The sequence below is a fragment of the Triplophysa dalaica genome, chromosome 17, assembly GCF_015846415.1.
Source record: "Triplophysa dalaica isolate WHDGS20190420 chromosome 17, ASM1584641v1, whole genome shotgun sequence".
Lineage (NCBI taxonomy): Eukaryota > Metazoa > Chordata > Actinopteri > Cypriniformes > Nemacheilidae > Triplophysa > Triplophysa dalaica.
In genome coordinates, this window is record NC_079558.1 from 4,951,665 (window position 1) to 4,979,163 (window position 27,499).

Sequence of the window (27,499 nt, forward strand, 5' to 3'; positions counted from 1 at the left end):
TGGTAATCCTTTTGGATGGCACAGCATTTAAAATAAAACGATTGTGTATTTTTTATTTGTGAAAAACTTGATTGATGAATGTTCCAAAAATATTTGGTTCTTTTCATAGTAAATATTTCTTCTAGGTACTTTTGTTTTTGTTTTAAATGTTCTAGAACTCTGTTTTTTACAAGCTGTTATGTGAAGACAATCTCAGACTCCTGGAACCCAATTTATATGTGTAATTTGTCAAGAACACTGTGCGTAAAAGCGGCACATTTTTTGGAAGGAACATTGTGCCATGATAGTAAAGGACCCATAATTTACACAAGCCGTGCCATTGGCCGTAAAGTCTGTGATGTCATCGTTATATCTGTCGCGCTGTTTATTCTTTCAGTAAGCGCGGGTAGGCGCTAGGCTGGAGAGCAGAGCCCAAATGGAAGCGCTTGGTGCTGGTGCGCTCCACGCGGGACCGGTAGTTCGGATACCAGTCTGAATGAATGCGTTTCATTTCTTCACATCATGGGAGACGGTTTACCGTCCTTTAACTACAGCAATGACTCTAAACGCGCCTCAGTGGATCTTACGTCTCCGGACATTTCAGAACAGTGGGTCGCTGGCATGGGAATAATCATGGGTATGATAGTATTTGTTATTGTTGTGGGAAATATACTGGTTATAGTGGCCATAGCCCGGAATCAGAGACTTCAGACGCTCACCAACGTTTTCATCGTCTCCCTGGCGTGCGCGGACCTCATCATGGGTTTACTCGTGGTGCCTTTTGGCGCAGCCCTGGAGATCAAAGGAGTCTGGATGTTTGGATCATTCTTCTGTGAATTTTGGATATCCCTAGATGTGCTTTGCGTCACGGCAAGCATCGAGACGCTGTGCGTAATCGCAATAGACAGGTACATCGCCATAATCTCTCCATTCCGTTATCAAAGCCTTTTAACAAAAGCAAGGGCCAAGGGGCTGGTATGTGGAGTTTGGGCTATCTCAGCCCTCGTCTCATTTCCACCCATCCTCATGCACTGGTCCCGGGACAGCGAGGAGACGTCCTGCTACGACAATCCGAAATGTTGTGACTTCATTACCAACCGCGCATATGCCATTTCCTCGTCCATCATATCGTTTTACATCCCTTTAGTAGTTATGATATTCGTTTACGCCAGAGTGTACAGAGAAGCAAAGCAGCAAGTGAACAAAATCAACAAATGCGAAGGAAGGTTTTACAACAACGGTGTGAATAATTGCAAACCCAACAGGAAAAAGACAACAAAGATCTTGGCTTTAAAAGAACAGAAGGCGCTGAAAACTCTGGGAATAATCATGGGAACGTTCACACTGTGCTGGCTGCCGTTCTTCATCGTTAACGTGATGCGGGTGTTTTGCGCACAGGTGGTGGATAAGGAGCTCTTCGTGTTTTTGAACTGGCTCGGGTACGTAAACTCCGCGTTTAACCCGATCATATACTGCCGGAGTCCGGACTTCAGGAAAGCCTTCAAACGGCTGTTGTGTTGTCCGAGACAGGCGGACCGCAGGCTGCATGTGAGCTCGTGTGACCTGTCGCGCTGCACCGGAGGATTTGGGAACTCGATGGAGCAGAGCATGTTGGGCACATGGTCCGAGTGCAACGGCGCGGACAGCAGCGATTGCAGCCTGGAGCGCAACGCCAAACTGTCCGATCTGGAGTCAAAGTTGTAAAACGAATTGTTTTCAACGGAAATGAGCCAAATAACTTTTTTAACGTGAAAACGTAAATCTAACTACTCTGAAATTGAGATTTTAAGACATCCCTTTAGATAAAATAACCATGGTTTGCGTGAACGCGTAATAATTCAAGCGTTTTTGCTGGATCGACTTCCTTATTTATCACCACAGTTTATCATCAAATTCCATAATAAAACTGTGGTTTCTACCCTTACGAAATTTAACCAAGGTTTATAGCCATAATTTAACTATTGCATTAGTGACTTGATCACACATTTCTCACTATAGGCGCCATGAAAATTGTAGTAAAACATACATGGTAATCAACATTTCATAACACTTTTAATACCATGGTTAATTATAAATAAAGGGTATAGTGAAACAATGGTAATATGTTGTTACCATGATTTTACTATACCATAGTTAAACTGTGGTTAGAGTAAAACCATTTGTAGCCTAGGCTACATAGTTTTTAATAGTTTTCAAAAAAGTGTAATATATTCCTCTTATTTTACCTCATACCTGTATGATGTGCAAATTGTACAAGGACAAAGTTGTTTATATTAAACAATTTTTTACAATGTACACTATTTATTTGATGCATTGTACAGCATATAAGTAAAGTGATTCCAAAAACAACGTAAAATATATGTAATTTGAGTGCACCTATTTTTGTCAAATGCGAGCTGCCTTTAGAGAAATAGGCATCTCGGAGTATTCATTTGTCAACATTTACGTACTCCCTTATTGGTTTATCTGTAAATAAGACATGCGTATTTTTGGGGAGCGTTTTGTTATAAATATATATTGTCCCCAAGTTCAAGTTTTTACCGAAATAATGTATGTACTGTGACTCCTGTGAAGTATTATTCAAGATCGATGTGGACGTCAAATGGCTAGTGTGCAATAAATGTAATTGTGAAAAGGCACGTTTCTTCTGCAACAATTTTATCACGAGTATGGTATATTTTTATGAAACATCCTCACAGGTTGTCCTTAAATGTATCTGCTCAGGTTGAGATGTACATCTCAATATCCGCCTGCAGCTGACTGAAGCTAAATACGCTTCTCATTAATGTCTACCAAAGGACCCCATTAGAGTCCGTCTTAAATATTAATGCGCGCTGGCCTCGTTCAGTTTGATCTGATTGCTGCAATTGCATCAGTATTGGCTTTTCTACCATCCCAGAGGATATGACTGTTAAAGTTACACAAGTGTCGTGCCACTGCACTAAACAGAGTGTTGATGTGATTGAGATTCAAACCGCAATGTGAACGCAAAGCGTTTGGAAATTCTTCTAATTGTGTAATTTTCTGCACTAGTGGAGTGTCAGCAAAGGATTTGGGGACTTGATAGAGACACTCAAAACTGCCTCCATAAAACAATCAAACGTTTGTTTATTGGACTTTCTTTTACAGCTCGTTCAGTTTATCGTTCAAAAATCGAGATATAATCAAAGGTCTACGAGGAAAGCTTGCAGAGATTACATTTCATTTCGATCCACATCTGTGTGCTATTAATTACGAGGGTCCTGGATGCAAGCTTCAAAATGCATTACTGCTCTGAGCTGTCCCCCGAGTCCCCTTGCATTTAAATCTGCTGCAGGGTTGCTGGATGCAATATGTTCAAGCCGCTTCCGCTAATGCGCCTTATTTAAATGCGATTACATGCACTGATCCGCCATATCTGCGTTTTAAAATTGCAGCCCCGCCCACATCACGTATGTGCTCTTGGATGCATGATTACACGTGTTATTAACCACCCTCGCTTGGCAGGAACTTGTTGTACCGGAGCACAGCAGACGCCAAACCACAGACGTGACAAGATGGGGCTTTTATGTGGAAACAAGCGCTGTGCGTGATTGCATTGGGTTTGTTTATCAGCAATGTATCGGTTTCAATAATCGGAATGCTTATTTTTAGTTCGTGATCGTTTATTCGATGTCTCTAATGCAATGACCCGATGCTCATGAGCATGTGAATCAAATAAATCAGGAAATCACATTGAAATCCCGATGGAGCTTTGTAGAAAAGATAAGCTCTGTAAATGGTACATTTTGGTAGTTTAAAGTGGATACTTTGTAGTTTAGTGAGTTGGTGGTGTTCAGAAAGTTTGCAGAGCTTTGACCTCCAACAGACGTCTGTTGTTGACGTATACGACAAACTTGGTGAGGAACACTCTTGAAACACGTAATGTAAGCCAATGACCACCATTAGCACACCACCAGTGAGATAAAACGCGCTCATGTTTCTCTATGAAGTTTGTTAACAGTTTAAGCCTTCACTACTCATGCATAACTGCCTTAAGAGGTGTTGAGAGAATAGCATCCACTTTATATAGACTACCTGTGCTGACCTGGCTTGCTTCCATGCATTCCAGTGTTGTCATTTCCAAGCCCTATCAACACTTGTGCACATATACATGTGAACAGTGTGATCTAGGCAAGGTTTTTTTTTAACTTTATGATGCCAAGGACCCCCAAATATGACCTCCTCTTCCAAAATATATATCAATCTATATTTTTTATTTTAATAGAAATAAAGGTTAAGAAACATTTATATTTTGCTAGATAAATAGTAAAAATGATATTATAAAAACACAGTGTTTCTAAACCTAAATAGTCTGCAACGATTACACTCGGAGTCTAAAAAAAACTAAAGTGAGAAAAACTCACTAGATAAACACGGTGGACTTTGATCATTTTTCTGGGGGACCCCTTGCAACCTTATGGAGCCCCCCTGGGGTCCCCTGACCCCAGTTTGAAAAACCCTCATTACGGTTACCAACCAAGTTTATTCAATGTTTCAAATATTTAAATGTAATACAATATGACTACTTATAAATAATAGTGAATCATGTACTGTGAATTGGTTACTACTGCCAGTGCATAATGATCATCATCAACTTATTCTATGATGATGACTGCGCAGATAGAGAGAATGTGAAGCTGAGGTCAGGCCACCTATGTTGCACTGGCACCACCATTGTGGGAGACTGTAATGCTATTGCAGTTTTTAACACAGCAAGATCGACCTACCATTGCATTATCTAATCACAACACCTGCATTGAAAGTGCTAGCAGCGATCCTCCCAGGATAGCACAATATCCAACACTGCGTGACGTAGCTTCACATTTTCATATTCTGCTTGTTACGTGGCTACACTTAAGAAACATTTTTGATATATCTAAATTTTTACTATTAGACATCAATGAGACTAAATAGATAGCAAATGGACATGTTTGTCTCCCACATCTCAGATATTTCTCTTAAGAAAAATACCTACTGTAGAAATCTCACAAATGTCTCAATCACAGATTGTTAAGGAGATTTCCACAATGTCACAAACAGTTCAAATTTGATAAGCCTGCAATTAAAAAATATTGAATGTTTCTAGATTATCTCAACTATTTTTCAGCAGATTTACTTCAATCATAATTTTACCTATACCACCTACATTACTTTTACAGATCAAAACTCTAAATGCATTTGAACATTTGTCTCATTTTTTCTATTTTTATAACATAAGGGAAACCTGAGAATATGTAGAGAACTTATTAGCAATAAACGTGTAACCTGTGAGCAATTTTTCTATGTGTGCTTCCTGATTAAGTCAATAAATGGGCATAACATATTAATCTAAAATTTTTTGGTAATGTGAATGAGACTTTTGAGACAATATACTATAGCTTAAATATACACTTAAACAGTCATTACGCAAACATATATGATGTCAAAATGCTGCACCAATGAGCATCAAGTTGTTCTGTAGGTGAAAAAAAAGTGGACTTCCATAATGTACGTAAAGTGATCTTTTTTCACACACTAATGTGGTACTTAATATACTAAAAATGATCTTAAAGCCATCTAAGTTTACTCCACTCTATGAAAATGAACAAAAATATGCTTTTAACATCCTATCCCATTTATTTATTTGTTGTACTTGAAATAAACTTGAACACACTATTATATGAAAGATGGGTTCAAGTGGTAACTGAATACTTTTTTAAATACAGTGATAGTATGTTAAAAGTATATTTTTGTTCATTTTCTTGGTGTCTCAAAATAGCACAGGTGAGTAAACTTAGATGGATTTAAGATTATTTTAAGAAGTATTAAAGGTAAATTTTTAGTATATTAAGTACCACATTAGTGTGTGAAAATAGATCACTTTAAGTACTTTATTGAAGTGCACTTTTTTTCACCTGGATCGGAAGACATTTGGAAATATGATAATCTCCCAAACATTCCTATCGCGAAGCCAGTTACTTGGAGGCTTTAAGTTAGGTTTATGAATTCTCTGGGGGTCTACACTGTTGATATGAGTGTCGGAGCATGTTATCTCCCTGGTGTGCTAAAAATAGGCAGCGATCCGAGTTTACGCAATGGCTCTTTGCCATGAACAGGGGGTTTTAAAACTGCTGTCTCTCAACTCCTCCGGCAGACTCTAAATGCCACACAGGTGAGATGAATTTAAAGCAAGCAGTGTTTAACTTTTCAATCTATAACAAAAAGAGAAATGCATTAAAGAGATTATCATCAGATTTACACCTCTCCAAACTTTGTGAGGAGAATTTTAGACGTGCACATGTCTTGACATAATTTGGAAAATGATTTGTTTTACGTGTAAGGGAATTCCTTGACTTGGATGCATTTCCTTTGTAGACAAAGCTTCTGTTTTATAAACATATTCAGCCATTTGTGTAAATACGTCTATTAATAGTGTTGAATGTAGCCAACAGGAAATGCACCACCTAAATTACTTTTCAAAAGTGAGTTTCCAGAACTTCATGTCCTGCGGCAGCACGCCTCAAACTATCAGTTGCTTGGGTCAGATGCAAAGCGCATTCAGAAATGTGAATTTAAAAGAGGTATACCAACGAAAGACCCTTGGTCGCCCTACACGGGCACAGAGGAAACCAATCTTGTACTGAAACCCAAACAAAAGGACTTCAGTGATTGTAGTATTTCCATTTTAATCCCACTGAAATGCCATACAGTATATACAGCAGAATCAAGATTCATAGTTTTAAAAACATTGGACCATTTTACAGTATATCTACAATTTCATAATCACTGTTTCACTCACTATACAGTCAAGCAGAGCACGGATAAGAAAACAGAAACAGTATCGTTTTTTTCTCACCAGTTTAAATTCACCGTACACATACAAACAGACATACATACTTCAAGACATCTTATCATAAATCATGACATTTAATAAATTATGTATACAACATTGATAAATTATCAACAGATTAGAGTCTTCATTTTGATATCAAGGTAAATGCTTACTTTTTCTCTAAGCACTCCATAATTTCTTTCATGACGGAATGTCTGCAACGTGTTTGGGAACTGGGAGTCTCTGAAGGTCGAAACAGCTGATATGACCTTGACAAGCTATTTTGCTGACTTAAGTATGCCAAGTTAATAACTCTTTATCACAGTGAATGGCTATGACTTTACTTTCAACAAGGAAAGGAGAAAGCCCAGAAGACCAGAGAACAGCACTGCAATGTTTGCAAGCCGAGTGAAATCTGCCAATCATTTGCACTGCTGCCTTCAACAAGCTTGTTACAAATTTAAGGTGAGCGAGGAAAATCCACCAGAGGCATCCAATGAGACGATTCTTCATCTTGAACCCTCGCAGGGCGGAATGGAGGGATAACCAGAGCGCTGATGCTTCGGGCACAATTCAATGGATTCAGTGTACCGTATAGTTACATCACCGAGGAACTGAATGTTAACTGGGAACATTTGGGTGGGAGTTCGACGGGGAGAGCGGCAGCTTTGTAATGCTCAAATAAAAAAAATAGGGCGGTAAAATTGCACTTTTGCCCTTAAGTATTTACAATCTCTTCTTCATTTCCCCGGGTTGTTAAACTCATCTCTATGGGGAGCAACAAAACAAGCAACAACCTCTTTGAAAGCGGCATCAAAACTTCATACACATCAATAAAAAAGGAAGGCTAAAAATAATCAAAAGCTTGTTCCTGCGAAAAAGCAAATAAGCAGAGGTAGAAGTGGATAAGCAGAGGAGAAATGAACAAAATAAAATATTTAACTGCAACTTAATCCAGATAGAAAAAAAATAAAACCACAAAGCGTACTTAAGACCAGCCCTAGACATCATGACATTCCCAAGATGTGGTTCTATATGCATTCTATAGAACGTGTTCAGCTTCATGACATATAATATGGGACGGAGGGAAAGTTGTATTTCTTGGCACGGCTCTTCTTAAGTGCTTTGCAAGGCCGGTGCAGAAATAATGTTATCTGGGTACAGCCGTAACCTAGCAGCGGTGCAAATGGGAAATGGTGCCCACACTCCTGGGTAAGAAACCTGTGGCACTACACGCTTGGATCCTTCTCGTTACATAATACATTCATTAATTGGCACGTTCTTATGACGGATAAGAGAGAGCGGCGAGCAATGGCCATTAACCTGGGGTGCGGTGAATAGAAACAAAGATGCATTTTGTCCTTTGAAAGAGATGCAGATTTCAATGAGTTTAGCAGATCTCCATTAGTCCAGCACATATTGTTAATCAAAAGGAGCCACATTTATAATAACCTTCATTCACCAACCCAACTTTATATACTTCGGTGTTGGATTTAGGATTGTGCTGTTTTGGATAGAGCTTGGTGTGCACAAATGAGGTGGCTACATTGCACAGAGCTCCAAAGGAGAAAATGCTAAGAGAGAATCAAACATCAGTAAGGAAAATGAAGGAAGCCTGGATGTTGGGCACGTTGAGAAGAAACATGACGTTATTCTTTTCCGATTCCATTCATTTGCTGTAATAGTTCTCGGTGTGTGGCTCAGTTGAGTCCTAAGGGCCGTGCCTCCAGTGTATAGATCAGACCGAACTCAGTTCTGATTCAGAACCGGCTCGTCCCTCTGGACGTCTTATTTACGTTAATAACCTTCCCATCAGTGACATCACTTCCTCCCAGGTTCCCCTGGCACCCTTTGTTGATTAATAAGTCGTTCGATTTCTGAGCCCAGCGTCTGGAGATTCTCCTGTATCAAGAGACAAATCATATTATTTATTTTTCACCCTGTGCAAAGTCATTTTTCACCCCGACGCAGTTTATTCTGGGACAGACAGTGTAAAAGCTGTAAACAGAGATATATCTTATAGAACAAGCAAGTAAGCTAGGATAATCACGCAATTTCAAGCTGTTTTGCTTTGAAACGGTCAGATTTCCTGCTCGTCTCGGGCTAAGGCTATAATCCTGCCATTGTGCTTTGAAATGAGCTGTCCGCCTTCCCGTTGCGACCTGTCCTCAAAACATACTTTAATAATTCCTCTGATCTCCCTGCGGATGTGCTCCATCGTAGAGGGAGAAAACTTCTGTCCCTGCTCTGACCTGAATCCAGTTCTCCAGCCGAGCGCTGGCCAATGCCAGCGTGGGAATTTGCCCACTAACACAGAGGTCATCCATCATCACTAAAACTGCTTTTCTTTCGATAGCCATCACCCTAAATCTCACGCAAATGCTTGTTTTCAATTCGACTTAGACACATCAACAAGCAGTCTGGCTATATATGGTCACACAAGATCACATTCACGTGAATCATCAATAAGGTTGCGCTTCAATTGCTTCTATATTTAGGATAAAGTTTAGAGTCGACATACGTAAACAAAGCACGGCTGGTGGCCTCAGACACATGGAATGTGTTAGGCTAAGATGTAAGAGTAACAAAAATGATGCAGATTTCATGTAGTCTGTTGTTTCCTGTACACAAGAAAAACTAATTCATTCTTTTTTGCCAGTAAATGAAACCTGAAACGTATTGCTTCAGTTTAAAAAACAAATGCATGCTAAAACCTCTGGGTCCTTACGGTTCATGGTGACTCAGACGTACCTTCAGCGTGATGTTCTTGAGCAGCGTGTCCTCCAGCACCGCCTGCAGTTTGCGGTTAATTTCCAGCGAAAGGTCGAAGGTGAGGCCGCTGTCGGCAGGATGGGAGGTGTATAGCGAAGCCATGATGCCTCCTCTCCGGCTGAGGTTGGCTTTGTTGAAGTCCGAGGCTTCGGAAGACAGGGCTCCAGTCTCTTCTCTCAGCACATAACTTTGAATAATCCTACAAAGGACACACAGAGAGCATTAATTGACGGCGTCATCAATGTCTCCATTTCCATTTCTTCCATTTCTCTCTCGATTATAATTACGCTGCACATTGGCACAGGTTGGGAGTTTTCACACACTAAAATCTCAGACTGCCTGTCTCACAGGTTTCCTTTTCGACACAAATTGTGAGAAAAAGCACCATTGTTACGATTGCAAAAACGTAATTAACTGATAATTGGCTTTTTAATAGTTGATGAATATAATGAGTAATGCCATGAGAAACAGAACAGGCTTGATTATCGGCTTATATAAAATAAATATAAGATCGAGTGCATAATTCCAATCACTGTGCATTACACCAAGAATTTAAAGTGTCCATGACAAGTAGACTAAGATCAACTATCTTGGATAAAAAAAGATTCACTTTCATATCAATGTAGGAATTTAATTATGTTTGCTAGCCTTAAAAAAACAATCTTTATTCGTCAAAGATAATCACAACGATGGACTGCATTACAGACCTAACTGGTTTAATCTAGTCTCGGTCTTATTTTGTATCTTTAACCAGATAGAGATCTGTCAGACAAACCTCACAGAAAGTTTTAATAAAGTCATTTGGAAACTCTTAAGAAAATTCACGTCACAAAAGCATAATTCAGCTTAAATTGTTTCCATTTGATCCACTGCGGCAGACAGATGGAAATTTAAATGGAATTGCTGTCCATTTAATATGCACTACAGGAACAGAAAATGGGAAAGAAAAAATACCTTGTGTGGTCTTCTACAAAGGATGATAGTAGTGATGAGCTTTTATCTTTCGATCTCAGTCAGCGCTATTTCAAATCTATATTCCTTTCAGTGACGCACGGCCGAATAACGGCAGAATTCGATTCTAATGGTTTCTTCAGACTGCGGCTCGAGACAAACATTAGAGGACATGAGAATGAAGGTCTCCGTCTGACAGCATAACAACTCTAGATAAGGGCTTTCTGAAAGAATGAATCCACTTTTATTTCATTCCTATATTTGTAACAGACACATAAGGTCCATCCCAAATCGCTCATTTATGCACTATTCAACGCCATTTTGTAGTATAAATACTGCAGGAGAGTAGATCAAATGATCAAAAAGTGCACTTTAAGCACTCGGATGATGCACATTTCAAACGAAAATATGAAGTTTGGCGCAGTGGACACCATGCACTCAACGATTGCATTTTCGCCTACGTAGTAGAAGGGAGGCGTGGCTATCAGACGCAAAACTCTCCGTCTGATGATGACTAAATGCTTGGCAAAATAAAAACTTCAGTAAATGTACATTGCACAAATGGATTTTTATTCACATGCACTGTGCCGTGCGATTGACGTCATTTGAGCTCGTCTGGGAAAGCGATATACTTCCGGTTAGTAAAAGAACGGTTTGGTACAGAGCAGGGGTGTCCAAAGTCAGTCCTGGAGGGCCTGTGTCCTGCAAAGTTTAGCTTCAACCCTAATCAAACACACCTGAACTGCTAGCCAAGGTCCCACAAAGCAGAAACTTCCAAAACAGGTGTGTTGAGCCAAGTTGGAGCTAAACTCTGCAGGACTGTGGCCCTCCAGGACCGACACTGGACACCCCTGGCATGTGTCGTAATGTTTCACATGAGCCCGCCGGAACACGCATTCTTGAGTGGTAAAAGACTGGGCAAAATGAATGTTTACAATATCTGGAAACGCAATTCCGAACAACATTTGAGTGTCTCAAAGTCATAAGGTAGTCGTAGGGATTTCAGTTGAGTCCAGCTGCTTGTAGTTTCAGCAAATAATTGCGTGTTTTAGTCCCGGTTTTTTGTTCCTCCCATTGAATGCAGCCATTTTGCCTTAGTTTTACCACTCCATGGAGCGTGTTCACGTGGGAAAGAGATGTCAATGCATACCCTCCATTTCATTTGGGATGATACTACTCTTCTGAAATTCATACACTAGATGGTTGAGTGCATAGTCCATTGTTTAAGTGCATAGTTTATAGTATGTCATGTGGGACACAGTGATACACACTTTTAAAGATGGGACTTTTTTTCTTTCGTGATGACTGGAAATGTCTACAAGTGCTTACTGATCAGGGAAACTGGGATAATATAACAAAGGCTACTCTGTAATGGGCTGATGCTATTCCAACGACAAAAATACACAAATGTACACATACCAGTGCACATAGACACACAACAGACAACCAAAAAAACAATCAACTTACCTTTTACTAAGTTTGGGGGTCAAAGTAGACCCCAACTCCATAATGGTAGTATTTAACAAAACGAAAGTAAAATAAATTAAAACGCTGAAAACTCTGCATGCACGCTGCCGTGCACACAAGAAGATAATAAGATTAAACAAAGCCGGCCTCTGTTTTCCAGTGATAATCTGGTAAAATCCAAAGACTTCCTAAATGCTTTCCAAGTTGTTCGGATGCGCAATAAACCCCAATGCAATTCATTCGATTGTACCAATTTACTTCGGCTGCTATGCTAATTGTGAGAACGGCGGAATGATAATCATCATACGTTTTGTATGAATGAATGTTAGTTTGAGCGTAGCACGATTCTCACTGACAACATCAAGAGCAGATAGTGTGAGAAACAGACAGCGAGGTGTCAAGAACCCACTGGAAGTCTGACTGACATTCTGTTTGTGTTTGTGTCGGTTCTAAAAGACTCTGTCTGTCACAAGACAAAATGTGAGTGCAATGTTTATTTCATAAGGATTGTGGATTTCTAAAATCTTTACAACAGAGCCGCGGGCAAGTTTGAGGCAGTTTTACCTTTGAATCAGCCTGTATCAAAGACAAATCTAGACAGTATTTCCACGTTTCATTCAAGGTGCGTAAATGTTGATAGAGACATAAAACGGCCCAAAATATACTTGGCTGTTATTCCACCCAGGATAGATTTTAACATTCTCTGGGAAAAATGTAAGTGGCATTTGCCCTTACAAAACTGTCCGTCACAATACAATGCCTGCCAATGTTTCATGATTTAGTTTGTCTTTATGATCCTATCAACATAACCTCAGCCACACACAGCGCCTCTGTAAAGTGTCCAAATAAAGTCCAGTCTGAACAGAGCATAAACATTCTATCAAACTACGTCCATCACATTTATAAATAGTCAGTTTGCTTAGAAATGAAAAGTAGATCTCAACAAGTCAAGCAAGCATCATATAGTATCAAGCTTGCGCTGTATAAAGAGGACGCGCAGTTTCCGCAGTTGTTGTTTTTCTTGTTTGATTAGGAAAGATAACTATGGTAGGTCAGTCTTGCCGTGTTAAAAACTGCAAAAGCATTACGCAGAGTCATTCAGGAAATCCCCTGGTTCTTTCACTTTCGATTTCTCCATATCAAACAAAACCAGTAATCGTGCATATTAAAACGATAATAGAAGTGGAATATGATCCTACCAAGATGGCGGCGCCACTGCAACATAGCGTGTGATATCAGCTTCACATTCACTATCAAGCCGCAGGGCTACAACCCAACCCTACAGCCCACTAACAATATCAATCATTTATGCATCACTACTATCCAATAAAAACAATCAAACGCAAATCTAATGATGCCTTCTATCAATTTATTAACATTACAGTACGTTTGCCGCTAACTGCCCTTGAGGAGTGTGTATTACATTAATCTCTGTTGAAAACTGCGGTAAAGCTTAGCTAGGTGCACTGACTGCATTCATGAAGAAAATATCATTATATCAAGGTAACACTATTAAATCAAACTCGGGTTCATGCTGTAATAAATGTGAAATATACACCGGGCTGATCTAACCTTGATATGTGCTCTAATGTAATGTGACCGCAAAATAAATACAAATAAAACCCATGCAAACCAACAGACGCAAGGAAGCATCCCGCTGTCGAAAAACTGACAGATTTGGACTTGCTGAAGAAGCTCATTTGTGCGTAATGGCTAAAGATTATCTAAGCTGGCTAAATTAAGCCTGTCTTCAGTGGGATGTGTCTTTGATTAGAACTAATGAATGTGGGTTAGTGCAGGTGGATCGATTCAAGGCCTATCATTAATCAAAAGTGAAGGGACTGAGACAGAACCAGCGATTATGTCCTGAGTTGTGGCAGGATCCCAACATAAATTATTGATCAGATTTACAATCACAATGCACTTTTCCTCCATTTGCTTTGTTTCGTTTTTCCGGCTTCAGAAACGTGCACCACCGGCTCGATTCTGCGTCTATGGAGGTGCGTATGAATATGGATCAGACATCATTAGCAACCTAGGTGACGCATCAATCCTGTACAAACTGGCAGCTATAAATATCACTGCCATCACCTTGCTGTCGGAAGCATAGGTTAGCCCAGCGCGTGTGAAAGAGACAGATAAACATCTGCCAGATCGCAGAATGAAAGTCAGACGCACAAGGTAAAACTGTAGGACAGGAAGTCAAATAAATGGAAAAAAATAACAAAACAAGGCAAAGGAGAATTTAAGGGAGGTACAACGACCTGCCAAACTGAACCAATCACACTGCGTTGGATGAGTCAGAGGGGAAAGAGAGCAAGGAGAAATGTACACAACCATGAGCTTAGTGCTACTTAACTATGACCCCATAAAGTTTTTAGACACTCTTGGACAATCAAGTCATGTACATTATTATTAATTTTACCACATGACATCTATTTTGTGTCCTTAGTCATATTATATTTATATTTATATATATATCATCACTTATGCAACTTAAAGCTTTTTTTTGCTGGTCCAAAAGGGTCCTTCGCATTTCAGTTTTTTTCTCATTCACTCACTTTGTCTTTTTCCTGATCTCGTCCACCAGCTGTTTAATGTGATCCTCCATGAATTCAATCTTTTCGTTCTTGCGTGCGTGTGCTTTCTGTAGCCGCACAATGCGTTCCACCAGCACAGCTTTGTCCACCTCAGGGAAGCTGTCCACCACCACCACAGATGAACCGGACTGATTCTCTGGAGACCGATCATCCATACTGCTGCCGCGTGCATTCAGAGAGCCTAAAAGAGAAAGAGGGAGAGATTTAAACCATTGTGCAGGTCACACAATGAAGACAGCCCAACAATCAGGAGAATATCACCTACTATCAGACACATAAATACACAAAGATGCAGTGAGACTTAGGAAAAATAAAGAAGTAGGATTTAAAAAAAAACTTTTGGATTCTTGACAAATAAGACATTTCGGTAACCACAAATAAGTGTGATGTATCCCATTTTTAATAGCAGAAATTGTGATTAAAACATTAATAAAGAATTAAAACAGAAATGTAATTGCTGTGTTAAAGGTCATATAAAGTAAAAGTTGTTTGGTAAAAACTGTGTAACGGTGCCTTGCAAACTTAGTGGGTCAATTCGTTTTTCTTCTGGTAATCGTGACTGTACCACAAACACTGTTAATATAAGTTAATTCATACAAAAACAAAAGCATTCATTCAAAAACTGAAATCAAAAAATGCAGAAATAAAATATATATAAATTTATGAATACCACATATATTTATATATAATGCTTTACAAAGGTTCTTCAGTTATTTATTACTATAATACACAAATAAACCTTATAGTTGGTCTTTTAAGGAACACACAGCACTAAATTACATCATGTTGTGTGTTATTGCATTATGATAAAGATATTGAATTAAATATTATGTTAGATACATTTAAAACAATATAATGACAGTTATAAGTTTGAAGTTTAATGTTGGGCATTATGGTTAACCTATGTGTAAGTTATAAGATTTGGAGACTTCATTTACAATATTACCAAAATAGTCTATATACAGTAGGGAGGTGAAGCTGAAAGCGAGAGAGTCACTTTCGGCATCTTTGATAAGCTGTTAAACAGATGTACCTGAGGAACTAGAGCGACTGCCCATACTGCTGCCTTCTCGATCACAACCTCCATTCTCCACCTGCTCCAGCTTCTTACGAGCTACACATGGACACAAACACACAATGAGCTCATTAGACACACACACACACACACACACACACACCTGGCATCAACAGACACCTTAGCGTCGGATGAGCCAATGTCTGAGTGCTTGCATCACTCAAAGCCTCATTTAACGCTGCCCCTGCTGGGGGGCATCTGACCCTCAATGAAACGCCCACCCAGCGGACACATCTGCACTGTTTGTCAGACGTGCACGATTAGGAAGGTTTACGTTTAAGTGTGGACCTTGAAAAAACGTTGAAGATCACGGTGACCCAAAAGGGACGAAGAAAAATAGACGTTTAAAAATACCTTCACATACTGTACACGCCTCCTGACACTAAAGAGAGTCCCATGGCTCATGTTCTGTCTCCCGCACTTCTCCCTTCTCTCTCTCCTCTCAAAGAGAAGCTGTATAACAGCCTGGCGTGCCCTAACCTAGCATCTCCTGCGGCAACAGGCAGGCACAGATACATAAACTCAATCTGTCTGTGCTGAACGTCAATCTGCCCCACTGAGAGCGTCAATATGGCTTGATAATTACTAACAGTGCCTGTGGGCTCCGGGGAGCGTGGCGAAGTAACTCACCGGGATCCTTTTAAAATAACAAATCGAATTCTAGTTAAGATGTACACACTGATGTTAAAAAGTGATACAAGACAGCTTTTCAGAATTGTCATGGCCTTACGGTTTGTTCCCTTTTCTGTCTTCATTCTGCTTTGAAAAGATTTACGTCAATGGTTTTCAACTGGTGGGTCTGTTATGACAGCAGGGGAACAATTATTCTAAATGCAAATAATGTAGTGAATTGTTAATGATTTTTCAAGCTTTAGAAAAAAAGGAAAATATTCAATCTAGATTTTTTGTTGATGATTTCATAAGCCAAATTCGGCTCAAACTCATCAGCACTCTGGCACAAATTCACGTGTCACTTGGTAGGAGCACGCTATGTTAGATAGATGCCAACGTGGACAGGTTGTGTGACATGCACTACCCCTTCAGAGACATAAACAAATGACGTGAGATAAAATATGACTCGCACTGCTTTCAATAGGTTTATGGCCAACTCACATTTCTGCTGTTGACGCATTTAGAAAACGGCCCATTTCTCTATTCAGCCGTATAAAAATAAGCAACCATATTTTGGGTCGAAACATTTCTTCTCTAATATGTGAAAAATCAACAAATATTAGACTTGAAATTAAATTCAGTTTTCTTGAATGATACATTCTTATTATTGGACCATGTAAAGTGTGGGTCCAAAAACCAGAAGAGACTGCAGAAAAACTGGATCTAAGATCTTGTTGCATCTTTTTCTATAAACAAGCACCTAAAATATGTTTTGTAAAATTTGTTTTTATTAAAACAAATATAAAAATATCAACTTCATGTTCTGGAGAGAGGGTATTTATGATGCTGTGAATATAAGTACTGACCCTGCGTCAGGTGCTTAGTAAGGTCTTTGATGTTGGCTGCCTGTTTTCTCTTCTGTGTGACTAGGTCGTCTCGCAGCTCCTCCACACGCGTCTTCAGTTGCGACGTCTCGGCCTGCAGCGATGTTCTCTCTGTCTGCAGCAAGTGCACCTCCTCCTGCCTCTGCTGCTCCTCCTTCTTCAGTTTGTCTGTCTAAAAACATGCACGCAATACTTCACATTAGTTTTGTGCCTGGTACCTTTCAAAACTTGTGTTGTGTTTTTTTAATAGTAAATGAATTGGACCAGCATACACAGGAACTCATTTAAAACCATTGAAAAGCATTACATATGAATTGCCCATAGAATTGGTTGACTACCGTTTAACTATGAATTGGAGTACTTTGTCAATGTTACACACAAAGTCATCTTACCATCTCTGCGAGGGACCTCTCCGTGTCCTCTAATTTGCTCTTCAGTTCTCTGATGCTGTTGGTTAGTCTGTCCAGCTGAGCCTGTAAGCTGTTGTTCTCTGACTGCAGCTGAGCATTTTTACTGGTCAGCTTTTCAGTGAAGCCCAAAAGCTCTGCCTCTCTCATTCTGCTGCCCTCGATGTCCCTCTGCAGGTCAGTGATCTGAAAGTTAATGTTCTCCAGCTCCTCCCGAATGGACGTGATCTCCTCCTCATCCCTGAAAAAGACATATAGATGTCAAAAATAAGAGGAAATACTCTTGTTATTCGAAAGTTAATCAGACAACGTCCGATTTGAATGAATGAATGAATGAATCTTGTAAATTTGAGCATTTTTAAAGCGAGGGAAACATGCCATTTCATGCATTCTGACTTCTTTACAATGTTAAACGTCCTGGCTTCTCATGCTTAACGTATTTCTGTGCTCAATACACTCCGCCAGGGTTCATATAGGTTTCAGAAAATCTCTGCATAATGCAAACAAACCAAACTTATAGCGAATTAAAACAGTTTTGCAGGGATAATACGATGATGTGTTGTGTGCTTTAGTTCCGCCCAGTTCTCCATCTTTTATTAATGTGATCAAACGAAATACTCTTTGAAGATATGAAGTATGCAATACTATAGGTACTCAAGATTAATATGAGACTGGCAGAAACTGTGTGTGTTACCTCCGCTTTAATGAATCTAGTGATATCTTTTTTTGTGTCCAACAGAACAAAAAAATTCTTCTATGGTAGTCAATTCTTCCAAAAATCTTTTTCTGTGTTCATCAAAACAAAGAATTTTATAATGATCTGGAACAACTCGAAGGTGAGTAAATGATGACAGCATTTTAATTTTTGGGTGAACTGTCCCTTTCATAAACCCCCCCAAGGAGATGAGGACCCTGATACAGAGAGGACCGTCGCCAGGATGAATGGATCATTTTACAGCACTGCCATAAACTACAATTATTCAGTGTTTTCTGACCACCCAATGCCACGGCCTGTCCAATCAGAATCATGTATTCCAGAGGACCAGGTTTTATAATAAGAATGAGAGAACGTGGCTGACTGACACGTTTATGTGGCCACCCGAAATGAAATCAGAGCAGTCCCTATGAGACGAGCGCAGAGATATGAATTATTCTGTCAGCGCTGTAGGAGGTTGTGTGATCATGCTGCTGTGGATTCGCAGCCACCTGCTGATCCAGCATCAGCAGGGTTCACAGACCGTTGTGAGATCACTCAAGGTCATGCAGCTTTTATTGACGCTCATCCATGTTCAGCAGAAGCACTGATCCACGGCCACACAAACTGTCAAAGGGGTGGATAGTCTCAGTGAGGAATTCAGGACATGTCATGCAAACGAGGTGTGTAGTGTTGTCTGGGTTATAATCGACCTTAATCAAAGGAGACAGCATATTTAAACGGATGCGAACAAAAAAAGGACAAAAGTACACTTGAGTTGTGTAGCTTGGAGTCTAACTTTAAGCTGGTGTCCTTTTGTGAATGTCAAAGGACAAAAAATTGGGACGGAGCAATCGCTGGGGGAAAAAATTCATAGGGCCCTGGACATATTGTTTATTGTAAATAAAAATATAGTGTCTTACTTCAAACTAGAAATACAGTACAACATTTAGTTGATGTAGTTGGATGAATAAAGTGAAAATATGGTTAAGAGATAAGCTGCCGTTCCCACCTCAGGTGCTGCTCCTCTAGTTTAGTGATGGCGGCAAGTTTTTCTCTTTGGTTCTGGATCTCAGTCTTCTGTCTGTTAATGATCTCTCTGTATTTACAAAGTTCGTCTTCCCAGCGAGGCCTTTCGTCCTCCAGACACTTAACCTGAAAGCCAGAGTTAAAATCTGAATTTTGTACACGCACAAAAACCATTTCACGGTTATTTATAGAAACCGTTCTCACCTTGGTTCGCAGCGTGGTGAGTTCATCCATGCCTTCTTTAAAAGTCCTCTTCAGATCCTCTAACTCCTTAATCTTCTCTTTGTGCATCTGCCAATCAAACCGCAGCACGATCAAAACCACTTGTTCCCAAATACACATTATTTATTCTGTCATTGCAATCAGAAGAGGAAGCCTGCCAGGCAACACTGCGTTAATAATGCTAATGAGAAACCAAATGCTAATAACGCTGTTTCTTGCACGGCGATGACTCATTGATAGGGGAGCGTGTTCTCTCATTGTCGGCCTCGGGTACTAATGACGCTCGGAGAATGGAGGCTCGTTTGCTCATAAATAATTTCTAAAGGGATGGCCAAGTGCCACACACGACAAACTCCAAGGCCAACGGCGTATCACGGAGCAGCAGAGGCAGACTGGCCTCATAGAAGCTTGAAACGAAGATGTATGATGTGTAACAAACAAACATCAGCACCCCGAAATCTGTAAAATCGACTGTTTGTGGCAGAGACCCATTACTGAAAAATTAATGGTGAACTGATGCCGTCGGGCTGTTTTGAATATTGTTCTAATATTTTGTGTTTTTAAAATAGACTTTAAATATAATCTCCTTAGGGGGATACGGGTCAAAAACTGTAATCAGATGTGTGGCACATACTTAAACCAGCATAAACAACTGAAATTTTACGAACCCAATCCAAATGACAAAATGGTCTGAAATGAAATTCAAACCATAATGCCTGCATACACATTTGTCTCTTATGCGTATGCCTTACTCAGAGATGTCAAAGTTCTACTTTTCTGTAAGACTTACAGACATAAATTGCACTTTGACCTAATAATTATTTTCGTGCCATATTAAGAACGATTAAAGAAGTGTAACTGCACCTCTAGCTGGTCAGTCTGCTCCTGTTTTTGCTTCTCCAGCTCTCCTTTGGTCTCCCGCAGTTTTGTGTCCAACTCATTTGATTTAATCTCCTCGGATTCCTGTAGCAAACACAGCATGTTGCAGAAAAGAATAATAAAAGTGTTGACCAAACTCACAAACACAACATTAGCCTATAATTTAAGAAAGATGTCCAGCAAAAATCTTAACATATTACAAAATGCACCACTTTTAACATTTATGATTCATAGTTGCTCCAGCTCTTGACAACATAATAACTTTTGCTTTCGAAAAGCAATACAAATCCTTTACATATGCTGCCCTCTAGTGGACATTATTGTCACATCTTATTTCAAATAAACAGCACCTGGTATGTTCGGATCATGTCCTGGCAGTTTTTGCGAATCTGTTCAGTCTCCTCCTTCGCTTGAGTCAGCTTGGCGGTTGTTTCCCTCAGCTTGTCTTTTGTATCCTGTTATTGGAAATACAGAATTTTAATAAGTAGCTGACGTCAACACTTTCAATATCTCAAAAAAAAAAACTGTTATTTTAATGTTTTCATTTAACTGTGTAACTGATGTTGTGCCATTCATAGGCTGCGTGAACTTTGTTCCGTTTCTATGGAAATTAACTTCTTCTTTCCTATTTATAACAAGTCCTATTTACAATAAACAGACTTTGTGTAATTCACAATGTTTTCCGCTTTACCTTATGAGCATCTGTTTCGCTCTTCAGTTTGTTCTGGGCCCACTTTACTTTAATGACATGAGAGTTGATTTCTTCCTTCACTTTCTCAAGTTCACGAGACAATCTTGCCACCTCGTTCTCCTACAGGAACGATTGAGGAAAATAAAAAAGAATTTAAAATCTATGCATACTGTATAATCAGTCTGGTGTTAGGATGGCTCTATAATGAAATTTCAATGTAGATTGTATTATATGTGTGACCTTGGCATCATAAAGCTGCTGTAGCCTTCCTTTCTCCTGGGCCAGTGTGTTTCCCCGTCGCGCCTGTTTGTCTACTTCGGTTGTGGCCTCACGAAGCTTCTTCTCCAGCTGTTCCTTCTCCCTGCGCAGGTCCAGCGCCTCCTTCTCTCCACGAACATACTTCATCACCATCGTCTCCTTCTCCTGCCGTGCCTCCTCGCATTTCTTATTGACCTGTGAAGATCAGAGAACCTGTTTGTAAGCGGCTATTTCTTCTTACTTCTTACCCATGTGATCGAAAGACCCTGCACACATCTTGTGTAAGTTAGAAATATTGCATGGAGATAATGTTTATGGATCGCCCCATGCAAGGTCTAAACATATAAACCTAAGTCTAGATTATTCTATGGAAAAAGAGGGAAAGTGAAGCCCTCCAAATTAACTGAGATGGCTACATGAGAGCATGGGGCTGTTTGAACAAGTCACGCCAATCTTAACACAGCCCTCTTTTTACATATTGTTCAAATCCCTCATGACATCAGTCCTCTATATCTTAAATCTAATACCACTTCCATTTGTGTGGTACAAAACATGACAAAGATGAATGGGTCCACAGGATCCAAAACACAAATGATGGATGAAAGCAGTCGCCAACTCCCTCCTACATTTTTTGCATCACAGCATGTGATTTCATTTAAGAGGTATTAGACTAATACCTGTCTAAAGGAAATTCACCCACCACTCATACAGAGCTTTGTTTAGAAGCAGGGGGGACTGTTTCCACAGTGATGACCTCTCACCTGTTCAAGTCGACAGGCCATGTCTCTCTGCATCTGCTGGATTGCATTTTTAGCAGCCTGATCCTGGTGAACCAGTTTGTCCTTGGCATCTCTCAGTTCCTTCGCGAGTTCCTCCACACGGCTTTCAAACTGGTTAAACAAGACAGGCGATCGGTTAAACACGCTAACATCTTTGTGCTTAATTGTCACATCTGTGGTAGCCGTTAACATGACAGCAGGAGCAAATCTGAAATACAGCAGCTGATCAAAGACAAACAAGTGTTTGCACGCCAAGCAAGTGCACTATAAAAACAATAAGCTGTTTAATACTTCATCTTCATATAATCTTGAAGGGATAGGTTACCGAAAAATGAAAATGTTTGTCAAAATTTACTCACCCTTATGTTGTTCTACAACCAGAACTGTTTGGTTACAAACATTTTTCTAAATATCTTTCATTGTGTTTAGCAGAACAACAACATTTACACTGGTTTGCAACAACATGAGGGTGAGTAAATGATGACAAAATGTTTATTTTTGGGTGAACTATCCCTTCAAGTTACATAAAATGAATTCAGAGTAAGCTGATGGTTATATTATGTTCTTCTTAAGCAACAAAGACTCCATTCAGACTGTTTTTTTTTTGACAGCTCTGCTTCTAGCACCGATGTGTAGAAACTGTGTGTTACGTTTCCTTCACAGTGCTGCTACTGAATGAATCTAAAGCTCATCGCCAGGCTTGCAAGGTTTGATTCTAAAGAAAGCCTTTCTGTGTGTGACTTCTGACTTCTGACAGGAAACCGAGACGACAAATCACACACAATGGATGCATATTACGGTATTTATTGGCAGCTCTGTTTGATCTGTGCTCTTTCTCTTTATGAGCAGGGGCTCATTTTTGCTCGGCCTGGGGCGCTAGCAAACAAACCTGCTTTTCTAGTATCAGCTGTGAGACAAACAAGTGCTTTTAAATCAGTGCACTGGCCACAGAGATGCCCATTCAGATCCTGCGAAAGTCATTTAAATGACAAATAATGTAATTTAGCGAAACAGCTCCAAATCTGGATACAGCTCCAAATGTCAAACAGAGAATTTTTTTAAGTGCCATGGTAACATCAGGCTACGACGTGTGTATACATCTGCGCATTACTATTGGACAATATGAGATAGCTCAAACTAAATTAATTGTTGAAATGTACTCTTTACTCGTATCGTTTATTTTCAGGTAGAACCATATCTTTAAGGACCGGAACAAACCTTTTTAATGGTGCCGATTTGTTGTTTCTCTGTCTCCATCCTCTTCTTGAGCTCGTCCCTCATGTTGTCTTTCTCCGAGCAGATGCCCAGAATCAGCTCCTGATGTTTCTTATTTTCATCAAGCAACCTGACAATAACAGTAACCACTAACAGTCACTACAAATTGCACAGCACTATTATACAGTAACTATTACACACGTGTTATACTGTCAGAAAATCCTTCTGTTTTGTCCATCTGTAACAACAAGTGTAATGCTTTCCAATAAAGCATCAGGCATCAATACATGTCATAATTTAGTAGGAACCATCTGAGATGGGCAATGGAAAAAGGGTTCATATGTAAGCCAACCAGATGCCCTTGTAAAAATTAATAAAGCCAGAACAGCAGGAGATTTGACAGTAGCAAGACTTAGATAGACTTGAGTGTGAAATGCAAGTCTGCTTGGGTAATGGAAGATATAATTAACTACACAATTGATAAAAACTAGTTTGACACTATATGAGTCAGTGGATGAATAAGATCTTCACCCATGAGACTGACAATATCAAATAAATAAAAAATAAATAATAAATTCTTATTTAAAGTCCAAAAGGGCAAAAAGACTCATTTTATGTTCCGCAGACTGGTTATGAAAATAAACTGTTATTGTAAATAAATATATACTGTATATAATGATTGACCATGTCCGACTAGCATCAATGGACTATAACCTCAGCGCTGTTTTCCATATCCATTTATCAACAACCTACCTCTTGATGGCTTTCTCCTGTTGGGAGTATTTGTATTGCACACACTTCTCAAATAAACCCTTGGAGTTCTGGTCCTTAGGCAGGCCGTTGGGTGGACTGAAGAGTTCATCCTCCAACTCATCCAGTAAAGACTCCTGCGACAGAGATCTCTGGATCTCAGACATTAGTTTCCGACTGCAGTCCGTGTCGTATGGGTTTATATCCGAGTGAGAGTTTTGAGGTAATGACTTTTTGGACACCACATTGGCAATAACGGGAGGCTTCTCCTCCTGCAGAGCTATGGGATCCTGTGTCGGAGTCAAATGAGTTCTGTGATTTGTGTCTTGAGATTCTGTTGGCCCATTGGAAGTATGACTCTGAACTGAAGAATCTGCTGCTACTGTAACCAAACAGGTGGGTGGAAAATCTTTTGAGTCATTCAGAACAGAAGGAGAGGATTCGCTGACCTCATTATGGGCCACATCCTCCATTACTGTATCTGCTGCTGGCTTCTCTGGTCCAGAACGTTGCAACGACCCTGCAACACTGTCGTAGAGAGCTGGGGGTGTCCTGGAATCATCAATAGAGGCTGTTCCACTATCACAGCTAGTGTTCCCATCTCCATGTGCATCATCTCCAAATGCAGTTTGCTGGATGTTCAAGTGCACGTCAGGTAACTGATGGTCTTTGTCGACACTTTCTGATGACAGAGTAGCATCCAGCTCAAGACTGTCCAGCTCACCATCCTCTTCCAGTTCTTTTAAAACAGGTTCACCTCCTTTGCCGATGATATCAGAGGAACCTTTTGGAACCTCGGTGACCTCTGGACTTTGGGTGGGGTTAGAGTCAGGGTTCTCTTCTCGTTGACAGTCTGATGGCTCCATGCTCTCCTTCAGGTCAGTACTGGCCTAAAAACAACATACAACAATTTAGGAGGTAGGTCACATGCAACTTGGACTCAAAATACCGTACAGTGTTATACAGGGTAAAATTTCCTTATGGGACTGTAACAGTTAGCACACACGTATTTTCATGGTGTGGTACTCCATCCCACAACCAGGACACAGCTATCCTTGCATTAAGAGGCAGTGCTGTGTTACCAGTTATTGTGAAACTAAGGTGGCCCGCCCTTTTCACACCCAAAGAATGTGTTTGATACGTCATTGTATCAGGATTCAGTAGCTTACTGCATTCCCACCTAAATACTCATAGATGATACAGGCCATGCTTTAGATTCACAATAGGAAATACTACTCGATATTCAGGAAAGGACACAGATAGTGTGATTCACTGTGTTTAAGTGAAACTGGAGCAGAATCCCATCCAGCAGGATATTCAAGCGTATGTTACAAATACAAATACTATAGGGAAGAATGTTCATTTAAATGAGGCCGAGAATGTGAGAGAGTTTGAGAGAGAAAGCAATGAACTTTGGCCCAAGCACCTTCAAAGATAAGACTGATCTGTATTACCGTATGTCTTAAGGAAATGAAGAGGAATAACTATAATCGATTTATTAATGGGCAATTTTGAGATTGCAGTACAGATTATGAACCATATGTCAATTTCAAAATCGATCTTCTCCTTAAACCTTCTTGATAAATAGGATATTTCTGTTTATATTCAGTGCATGTAAAAATCACGTTATATTGTATTACTGTATATTTACTGGTCATCTTGCCACCATGCTCTATAGTTATTAGCAATGGAAAAACACATTTGTTGACAACCAGATACCATATCCAATACTTAAAGCAACCATTATTTGTATATACGTAATAACATTCTCTTCAAAGGAAATGAAAGCAGTAGGCCTACTGTTGACGGAACAAAACTGTTGGAGTAGGAAAGGAAGCGAGTCTGCCCAATACCTCAAACTTCAAGGTCAAAACATTCCTGTTCCTCTCTCAAAGCAGACGTTCTGACATTTAGCATCAAACTGGCACATAAAATAGTTTACTCACTGCCATTCAGTGAAATACTTATAACACCCTTTCACACTTGTTTGGGCACCTGCTTATATAAAAAGGTACACAAAAGACAAGAGTGAAGCAATTTCCCTTCGAAGTTAGATTCATTTCCTTCTGTCTTTCTTATCTCTGTTTTACTTAAAAGTCTCACACACAATCACATCTACATGTACGCCAGTCTACGTTCTTCGGGAGGGAGGGGGAAGGTTTTTAGCCCACAATAACAACCATTGAACGACATATTTTCTAAGATCAAATGCACAAAACAGTTATTTAAACTAAAATCAAAGAGTGTCGTTGTCAAACGAAAGCTGTAATGGTCAATAAACTGTTAACCTTACAGTAATAATCTCAGTGACAGATACTGCTGCACCCACACAGGTGCAGTTAGCTTTAGCACACCGGCTAACCTGTCCACATCTATCAGAATTTACGTGTTTGCGAAAAAATATCAGCTTTGTCCACTTGAGTTCAAACTCCTACATTGTTAACATAAGCAATTACACAAACGTATATTATTTAAATGTATAATGACACACAAATAATCACAAAAGACCTATGTGGTGATCCAGTGGTTAACTCAGGCTAATCTGCTAAATTTTACAAGCCAACGTTGTTTACGACAGTAAATTTAACTTGTTTTGACGGTATGAGAGTACGTTTAATATATTTTAAATTATACTAACAGTATATGACAATAATACTACATTTTTATCAGCCATCTGCCTTTAAGTTCACCCAGACTGCATTTACCTAGCTTGAAGGCTATTTAAATACAGGAACATACTATGAACATCTTGGTTTAAAAAGTTCACTTACCCGTTATGTTAAATCCATTTAAAATGCGATAAACTAGCTTCCGTATGCTATAGTGAGTGTCAACTTTGTATTTGTGATATCTTAAGTCACTCTGAGGTGACACATCAACAATATGGCCCCGTCCGATAGCGGCGAAACAAACACCCAAGACTGAAGTCGCTTATTTGAGATGCAGGATCAAATGCAGCCAATAGGGAGGGCCAAGCGGCCCAAATCACGTATTACGTATTATCAGTTAAACCATTTACACTTTATTCTCCTTTATTTGACGTTGGAAATGTTTAAAATCGCAATAAAACAAAAATGTAGGCCTACTGGTTTAAAAGGCTATGTAATTAGGCTATGTAATTTGGCTAGGCTATTTATGCTAGCAAACGGTGATTTAATGAGTGGTCAGGACATTCAACAGCTAGTTTTTCTTTGCATTTTTGTGTTTTGGTTGTATTGTATATTGAGGACCAATAAATAACACAAATATTTAAGCCGCCCTGAAATTGAGCTCTTCCGAGTAGGCTATATCAAATATTGACTTATCATGTAGCCTACAATGATGATTGAATATAATCACAAAATAACTTATTTTAAATTAATACTAAATCTGTTCATAGCTTTGTTTCACATTAATTAGGCAT

The 27,499-nt window shown here is 39.6% G+C and overlaps 2 protein-coding genes across 2 annotated transcripts; one reads left to right on the forward strand and one right to left on the reverse strand.

The window, feature by feature from the left end:
- Window positions 1-378: 378 nt before the first annotated feature.
- adrb1 (adrenoceptor beta 1) lies at window positions 379-2,618 on the forward strand. Its single transcript, XM_056771407.1, has one exon. It carries the CDS (start codon window positions 502-504, stop codon window positions 1,681-1,683), a length of 1,182 nt encoding a protein of 393 aa, XP_056627385.1. The 5' UTR covers window positions 379-501; the 3' UTR covers window positions 1,684-2,618.
- A 4,037-nt stretch (window positions 2,619-6,655) lies between these two features.
- On the reverse strand, window positions 6,656-27,025 carry ccdc186 (coiled-coil domain-containing protein 186). The gene is made up of 16 exons (XM_056771459.1): window positions 26,868-27,025; window positions 24,100-24,986; window positions 23,350-23,476; window positions 22,114-22,242; window positions 21,335-21,547; window positions 21,095-21,214; window positions 20,754-20,858; window positions 20,389-20,487; window positions 19,507-19,593; window positions 19,286-19,428; window positions 17,565-17,820; window positions 17,155-17,344; window positions 15,635-15,715; window positions 14,563-14,782; window positions 9,563-9,782; window positions 6,656-8,713 (listed from the first exon to the last, which is right to left on the reverse strand). The coding sequence occupies exons 2-16, from the start codon at window positions 24,960-24,962 to the stop codon at window positions 8,633-8,635; spliced, it is 2,934 nt and encodes a 977-aa protein (XP_056627437.1). The 5' UTR covers window positions 24,963-24,986; window positions 26,868-27,025; the 3' UTR covers window positions 6,656-8,632.
- Window positions 27,026-27,499: the final 474 nt, after the last annotated feature.